This window comes from Nothoprocta perdicaria, unplaced genomic scaffold (genome assembly GCF_003342845.1).
Source record: "Nothoprocta perdicaria isolate Ctin4 unplaced genomic scaffold, notPer1 scaffold_218, whole genome shotgun sequence".
Classification (NCBI taxonomy): domain Eukaryota; kingdom Metazoa; phylum Chordata; class Aves; order Tinamiformes; family Tinamidae; genus Nothoprocta; species Nothoprocta perdicaria.
This window is the reverse complement of record NW_020455399.1, coordinates 505,069-513,150: the sequence shown is the minus strand read 5'-3', so window position 1 is coordinate 513,150 and position 8,082 is coordinate 505,069. Positions and strand designations below refer to the sequence as shown.

Genomic DNA, 8,082 nt, shown 5'->3' with positions numbered 1-8,082 from the left:
CGCGCGGAGCCGCCGCGCAGCCCCGGCGCGGAGCCGCCCCGCGAGCCCAAGGTCTCCTTCTCGTGCGGCGGCGCCAAGGCGGGCGAGGAGGCGGCGGGCGACGAGGCGGCGGGCGAGGAGGCCCGCGGCAGCCAGGCCAGCTTCATGCAGCGGCAGTTCGGGGCCATGCTGCAGCCCGGCGTCAACAAGTTCTCGCTGCGGATGTTCGGCTCGCAGAAGGCCGTGGAGCGCGAGCAGGAGCGCGTCAAGTCGGCGGGCGCCTGGATCATCCACCCGTACAGCGACTTCAGGTGCGGCCGGGGCACCTTGGCGGGCGCGGGCGGGACGGGAGGCGCTGGGAAGCACCGGGGGCTCCGCCAATGCTCCTGCATCACAACCCGGCAGGCTCCGCTCCGGCCCCATCAAGGTCCAGAGGGCACCGGGGGCTCGGGCCGAGCTTTCCTAGGGCGATTTGGGGGGGCTCCAAGGGGCTCCCCAGTTGCCAGAGAAGGGCAGGAGTCTCGTGCCGGCAGCCCCATCCCGATGGCTTGGAGCAGGGAGCATCCCCCGGGCCGGCCTCCCGCTTTGCCCCTCGGCCTCTCCCGCAGCTCTGGCCGGGCGRGAGGGACCCTCGTGTGCGGGAGGGCATCCGCTGGCCTGCGGGAGGGAYGGGCTGCGGCCGGGGCAGCGCCCTGCGCAGGCTCCGCACGGCTCCCTGTGCCGAACGGGTCCCGGCACGATCCCAGGGGCCGGGCGGATCCTGGGGGCSATCCCGATCCCGGAGCAAGGAGGCAGCTGAGCCTCCCTGTGTTGTCTGCTTGGCAGAGCGGGCTCTGCCTGGCGATGGGYGCGAGGCCTTGGGTGGTGCCAGGAGCAGAGCAGCTCCTGCATCCCACATCCCGGTGCCACTCCATCCGCATCCCAGTGCTGCTCCATCCGCATCCCGGTGCTACCCATCCGCATCCCAGCKCTCCCCTGCCTGCAGCCCTGCTCTSCTCCGTCCGCATCCCGGCCGGCAGAGGAGCTGGGCTCGGCTGTGAGGGGTCACCTTGGCCGTGGCCCTTCCCGCACCGTCCCCTTGCCAGGGCCGAGCTGCAGCCCCTGGTGGGAAGAGCCCGGCTCCGCGCTCCGGTGCCGCATGTGGCGCAGGAGCCTTCCCGGCACTGCTGGCAGGAGCGGCAAGGAGAACCGCTGCGTTATCCCCTCCATAAACACGTGAGATAAACGAGATTGGCTCAGGGTYGGGCTGAGAGCTGCCGTGAGGAGCCCGCTTGTGTTCGTTGCGCCTCAAAAAACAAATAGTGAATATCTGGTAATGGTAATGGAGCGTGAATCCAGTCGTGTTTGCCCTGCAAAGCCCCTTTGCTCATCTTAGGATAAAATCACTCCCCATCTGCATACGTGACATCATTTCATAACAGCGATCCCGGCTCCACACGGACCTAGCGCTGTAATTCCTGCGTGTTCCCAGGCTTGGGGGGGATTTGCTCCAGCAACAAAAGTTGCTGTTTACATAAATATTGAATTATTAGGAAGTAGCCTGGGTGGCTGTTTAAGATCACAAGCTGCAAATGTGATAAAAGACCTTGCGCGGTGTGTGCTGATGGCAATGCCAGCAGAGCCGTGTCGCGCCGGGGGCTGCGCCGATTGCGGCTCCCTTTCCGCTCCTGGGCTCCACTGCTGGGAAGAGCCGAGCCCGGCAGCGACTCCTCTGCCGGGCGGCTGCGAGCGGGCAGCGTTCGGGAGCGCGGGCTCCGCTCCCGGCTTCATCGCTGTGTCTGTGCGGGAGAGCAAGGAGGGCGAGTGCAGAGGGGAGGGCTGGGGCCRCCAAGCAGGGGGCACCGAGCGCTGCCCTGGGGCTGCGAGCGCGGGCACGGATGCTCCGCAGGGAGCGGGGATGCGGCGGAGGGGGAGCCGCCGCATCGCCGGGCACGGAGCTGCGTGAGGCTGCGAGGAGGCTGGGCCCGGAGGCTGGGGGCGCATTAGTAATGCGAGTGCCGCGCGGCCGATGATTCAGCCGCCGTGCGGCGGGTGCCGCGGCTCCATCGGCGAGGGCGGCTGCGCCAGAGCTGCAGCCCCGCGCGGCGGCACCGGCGCTGCGGCCGCGGCGCTCCCCGCCTGCCCGGACACGGCGCCCGCGGCCCTGCCGGCTGCACCGGGGCTGTTTGGGCGCTGCCGGGGCCCTGCTGCCCGCTCGGGCTCAGCAGCTGGCGTGACGGGGACGGCCACCCTGCGAGGAGATGCGGGGAGCCACCCGTGACAGGGGCCCTTAGWGGGGCTTTATTCACCCGGGGAATGGGACCGAGACTGTCACTTTGGGCTGGGTCAGAGGCCCGCACCTCTCGCGTCCTTGCCGAGCGCTGGGTGCTTTGAGGAGCCGCCACCCCCGTCCCAAGGGGGCTGTTCCCGGGGGGGCAGCGCCAGGTCCCCGTGGAGCTGCCCGGGCGGCAGCGCAGCGACTGCACGGGCGGTTTGGGCGCTGTGCGTCCCTGCTCTGTCTGCGCCAGGGCCCAACTTCTGCGCTTGGCTTCTTAACCCACATTTGGTAGCGACCTCGCTTTTGGGGATCTGAGTATTTATTTTGGGTCATAAAGCAGAGTCCATCGGCTCAGCCTGTGGTCCCTGGTCCTCGGCACATCCTGGGAGCAGCAGGGATCCTGCCTGTCCCGGCAAACAGGGCAGGAGGGAAGCGCTGCCCGCGTGGGCAGGGGCCGCGGGCTCGACCCCGAGAGCCGCCTCTGGCCCTGGGGGTRCCCGGAGGTTGGTCTGGCGCTTTGGGAAGCGTCGGAGCAACCTTGGCAGAACCGTGCGCTCCGGGGCCGGGAAGAGGCGGCTGCAGGAGCCGGGTCCGGCTCTGCTCCCGCAGCGCGCGGGGCTCCCGCAGCGTCCCGCGCTCCGGGCTCCGCGCGGCTGCCCCGCTGCCTTGGCGCTGCCGTTCCGCCTCTCCCATCGTCTTCGCCGGCTCAATTAGGTCAGGAGCGCGGCGGGGGGGCGAGGAGCCCCATATACCGTGTTTTGGATATTTTTAGTAGCCTGGGCTGGCTCCGCTCGGCTGCGCACGTGCTTGGCTGCGAGGAGGGCGATGCGCCGGGTGTCGTGTGGGGCTGCGCGGCGCCGGGCGCGTCCTGCCCCGGCTCCGGCCCCTCGTCGTGCCCGTCCTGCCCGCTCCCGGTGCAGCCCTGCCAGGCCGGTGCCCCCGGCGCCCGCCGTGCGCCTCGGGGTCCCTCGCAGGGCTGGGGGCGGCTGGCGGGACCCCCGGGCAGCCCGCGCGGGGGCTCCTCTCCCGCCGGGCGGCGCGTGCGGAGCCGTGACGTCACGTCTGCACGGCCCTGACATCACCCAGCATTGCCATGGAAACGGCTGCACGGAGGAGGTGTCATTGGGGGGAGGTCGGAGCGGGATGCCCGGCTCCTTCCCACCCGGGGGGCGCGGGGTGCGGGCGGGGGCTGCCCCGTCCCTCCCGCCCCCCTCGCGGAGCCCCCCGGGCTCCCGTGCGGGCGGCTCTGCGGCGGGGCGGCCGCGGCGGCGACCTTGCGGCTGCTGGGCAAGGTCGCGGTGGCCGCGGGGAGGATGDGGAGGAGCGGGACCCGCGGGGCCCGGCGGCGCGGCCGGCGGCTCCGCTGCTCCAGCTGCTCCAGCTGCAGCCGTGCGCCGTTCCCCGCGCCGGGAGCCGCCGCTGCCGCCGCTTCCCGGGCGCCCCTGCGTGGGGAGCAGCCCCAGGCCCCRGGGGCTCCTCGGGAGCGTCTCCGGGAGAGGCTGCCGAGCTCCAGGGCTCCCACGTCCGCGTGGCCTTGGGCAGAGCACGGACGCCGCTGCCGTGGGGGTCCCGGGGGCGCAGGGAGAAGGCGGCTGCCCAGCCCAGTGCCCTGGGCTCCCCCGGCTCCGCGTGGCCCCGTCTCCTGCTCCCCGTGGTTCGGGATTGCCTGGGGCTGGTGTCAGTGCAACAAGCAGAGCAGGACCAGCGCCGTGGGGCACCCTGGGGCACCCTGCGCCCCTCCGCGCGCTGCCCTGAGCCGGGCACCGGGCTGGGCGGCAGGGCCGGCCCCCCGGCACGGCCGGGCCGAGGGCASGGGTGACCCCGCTGCGGGAGACCTGGGAGCCCCGGGGGGCATCAGGATGCAGCACCACAGCGGCTGCACGGAGCCGCGCCGGCCCCGGGGCGCCCCGTGGGGACCCCGGCCACCCGCTCTGCCCTCTGCTCCCCCAGGTTCTACTGGGACTTCACCATGCTGCTCTTCATGGTGGGCAACCTCATCATCATCCCCGTGGGCATCACCTTCTTCAAGGAGGAGACCACGGCGCCCTGGATTGTCTTCAACGTGGTCTCTGACACCTTCTTCCTCATGGATCTGGTGCTGAACTTCCGGACGGGCATTGTCATCGAGGACAACACGGAGATCATCCTGGACCCTGAGAGGATCAAGAAGAAGTACCTCAAGACGTGGTTCGTGGTGGACTTTGTCTCCTCCATCCCCGTGGACTACGTGTTCCTCATCGTGGAGAAGGGCATCGACTCGGAGGTGTACAAGACGGCGCGGGCGCTGCGCATCGTGCGCTTCACCAAGATCCTCAGCCTGCTGCGGCTCCTGCGGCTCTCCCGCCTCATCCGCTACATCCACCAGTGGGAGGAGGTGACGAGGCGGCGCGCGGGATGGGCCGGGGTCTGTTCCCTAAAGGTGGCGGGGGAGCTCAGACACCCCTCCGGCGCGRGGAGCTCCAGGGGAGTCTCCGGGAGCCGTCCCGGCTTTGGCAGCGGGATCCTGGCGCCTGGCGGGCGCTGTGGGCCAGGACTGGCCCCTGGGGGTCCGGCCCTGCTGCCCGGGGGTCTGGCCGTCACATCGCAGCCCGCTGTGGGAGCAGGTCCCTGTCCCCTTCGCTGTCACCGGCGCGGGCGGCCCTGGTGGATGCGGCTGTGCAGGGGCCGGGCCTCCCCGCGCCGAGGCCGCTCCGTCCTCCTGCCCGGAGGAGACGGATGGGTCTGTCCCAGCAGCGCGGCGTCCTGCGGGGAGAGGGTTTCCCGGCAATGAGGGGCCTGGCGCTGCCGGCTGCCGGGCTCCTGCTGGGGGTGAAGGGAAGCCCGCTCCCGCGGAGCCCCCCGGCCGCCCTGATCCCGCTCGGCAGCCCCGGAGCAGCCCGTGGGCACCCGCAGCTCCCCGGCTCTGCCTTGGCCTCCCCGAGGGCTCCCCAGCGCCCGAGGCTCCCGGCGGGATGTGGACGGGCAGGGCAGGACTCTGGGGAGGCAGCGGCCGGCAAGGGCTGCTTGTGACCCCAACGGCAGATCTTCCACATGACGTACGACCTGGCGAGCGCCGTCATGAGGATCATCAACCTCATCGGCATGATGCTGCTGCTGTGCCACTGGGACGGCTGCCTGCAGTTCCTGGTGCCCATGCTGCAGGACTTCCCCAAGAACTGCTGGGTCTCCATCAACGGCATGGTGGTGAGTGGGGGGCCGCCCGCCCCATGCCGGGGGCTCCCGGATCCTCATCCTTATCCCAAGGGCTCGGCCCTTCRTTCCCGGCGCGCTCCGCGGCTCCTCATCCTCCTTATCCCGGGAGATCTCCGTGGCGGAGCCGCGGGGTCTCGCTYGGCCAGGGATCGATCGCAGGCGGCGGGAAGATCCTGCCAGGGCTCTGCCTCATCCCCTGCCTCTTCCTCTCATTAGCAAAAAACCCGCTATTAATAAGTAATGGGGCACGCTCCTAATGGCACCTCTCAGCGCTGCATTCTGCACAAATGGCCTTTCTCTCTCCTCCTCTTCCTCTAGCTCCCCGCTCCATCCTGCTCCTGCCCACTTGGCCTCCATTCCCCCCTGCTGCTTCCCCTGCCCGGCTGTTTTCCTTTCTGTCCTCCTCCTCCTCTGGCACCTCCTGCTGTTTCATTCCTGGCGGGAAGCTGAGGCTCCATGCGAGGCTGGAGCTGGGGGAGCCGGGCCGGGAATGGCAGCTCCGGCAGCGCTCGTGTCCCCCATTCCCATCCCTTCCCGTCCGCTCCGCGCGGCTCCGCGCTGGCAGCCTCTCCTCCTGGCCCCGTGCGCCAGCGCCGCGAGGCCTCGGCGCTTTCCAGCCAGCAGGGCCCATTCCCGGCACCGCCGCTCCCGGGGATTTCAGCRTTTTGTGAAATCGGGAAAAGCGCCAGACTGTGCAAGCGAAGCCGGGCGGGGGTGAGGGGAGACAAGGGCTGGTCCCGCTGGGGCTGCGGGCGCGCAGGGATGGGGCGTTGAAGCTGGGGGTCCCYGCGAGCCCCGGGCAGCGCCCGCTGTTTGTGCCGGTCCAGGGGGGGACGGGGGCGARGAGAGGCCGCGTCGCGGCGGTGCTGCGGGAGACGGAGCAGAGGAACCCGCGCGGGAGCCGGGCGGAGGAGCTCGGCGCGGGGTCGGGATCGCGGCCGYGTCCGTCCGTGCGGGGCACCGGAGCCGGGCGCCGCGCGCGGCCCCTCATGGCCGTCCCGTCCCCTGCAGAACGACTCGTGGAGCGAGCTCTACTCCTTCGCGCTCTTCAAGTCCATGAGCCACATGCTGTGCATCGGCTACGGGAAGCAGGCGCCCGAGAGCATGACCGACATCTGGCTCACCATGCTCAGCATGATCGTGGGCGCCACCTGCTACGCCATGTTCATCGGCCACGCCACCGCGCTCATCCAGTCGCTGGACTCGTCCCGGCGCCAGTACCAGGAGAAGGTAGGAAGGGGAGAGCGTGGCAAAGGGAGCCGGGAGGAGCGGGACGGCGCGCCGGGCCGCGCTGCCGGTGCGCGGAGCTCGCGCTGACGCTGTCCCGTCTCTGCCCGCAGTACAAGCAGGTGGAGCAGTACATGTCCTTCCACAAGCTGCCCGCCGACTTCCGCCAGAAGATCCACGACTACTACGAGCACCGCTACCAGGGCAAGATGTTCGACGAGGACAGCATCCTGGGCGAGCTCAACGAGCCCCTGCGCGAGGTGAGGGCCCCGGGGTGCGCCTTGCTCTGCTCTCCTGCCCCCATACACGTGCACGTGGATTGGAGAGCGGGTCCTGGGTGCTGGAGCATCTGTGCGTGTGTGTCTGCGCTGGGGGGCTGCCCTCCATGGCTCCCGCACCCCCTTCCCTGCAGGAAATCGTCAACTTCAACTGCCGCAAGCTGGTGGCCTCCATGCCGCTCTTCGCCAACGCCGACCCCAACTTCGTCACGGCCATGCTCACCAAGCTGAAGTTTGAGGTGTTCCAGCCGGGCGACTACATCATCCGCGAGGGCACCATCGGCAAGAAGATGTACTTCATCCAGCACGGCGTCGTCAGCATCCTCACCAAGGGCAACAAGGAGATGAAGCTCTCGGACGGCTCCTACTTCGGAGGTGAGCGCAGGGGGGACCCACCGGCTGCTTCCCGCAAGGTCCTGAGGGAGTCCCTGGCTCCACGGGAGGGCTGGGAATGCAGGGCTGGCTCTGGGAGCCCGGGGCTCCCCCTTGGGTCCCCGTCTCCCTGTTCRTCTCCCGTGGGAGCCGTGGTTGGTGATGGCGCCGCTGTCTCCCCTGCCCCAGAGATCTGCCTGCTGACGCGGGGCCGGCGCACGGCCAGCGTGCGCGCCGACACCTACTGCCGCCTCTACTCGCTCTCAGTGGACAACTTCAACGAGGTGCTCGAGGAGTACCCCATGATGCGCCGCGCCTTCGAGACCGTCGCCATCGACCGCCTCGACCGCATCGGTAGAGCAGCGGGCGCCGGGGGGCCGGATACCCGGAGCAGGGGGGTGCCGGGCGTCCCCATGGGGCTGAAGGGCGGGAGCGGGTCTGGGGGCCGCAGCGCCGGCCCTCACCGCTCTCCTGGCCCCGTCCTCCCCGCAGGGAAGAAGAACTCCATCCTGCTCCACAAGGTGCAGCACGACCTCAACTCGGGCGTCTTCAACAACCAGGAGAACGAGATCATCCAGGAGATCGTCAAGTACGACCGGGAGATGGTGCAGCAGGCGGAGCTGCAGCAGCACCCGGCGCTCTACAGCCCGGTGCAGCCGCAGGTGACGTCGGCCATCGCCACGCTGCAGCAGGCCGTCGCCATGAGCTTCTGCCCGCAGATGGCCAGCCCGCTGGTGGGCCCGGTGGCGCTGGGCTCGCCGCGCGTCCTGCGCCGCC

General features: G+C 70.3%; 1 protein-coding gene across 1 annotated transcript in view; it reads left to right on the top strand.

Moving 5' to 3' along the window:
- Positions 1-129: 129 nt before the first annotated feature.
- Positions 130-8,082, top strand: part of HCN2 (hyperpolarization activated cyclic nucleotide gated potassium and sodium channel 2) — a 9,612-nt gene continuing 1,659 nt past the window's right edge. The window contains exons 1-8 of the mRNA XM_026038780.1: positions 130-290; positions 4,187-4,610; positions 5,258-5,419; positions 6,440-6,658; positions 6,769-6,915; positions 7,068-7,308; positions 7,495-7,659; positions 7,798-8,079. Coding sequence (XP_025894565.1) covers positions 145-290; positions 4,187-4,610; positions 5,258-5,419; positions 6,440-6,658; positions 6,769-6,915; positions 7,068-7,308; positions 7,495-7,659; positions 7,798-8,079 — 1,786 coding nt within the window. The 5' untranslated portion in view covers positions 130-144. The remainder of the gene's footprint in view (positions 291-4,186; positions 4,611-5,257; positions 5,420-6,439; positions 6,659-6,768; positions 6,916-7,067; positions 7,309-7,494; positions 7,660-7,797; positions 8,080-8,082) is intronic.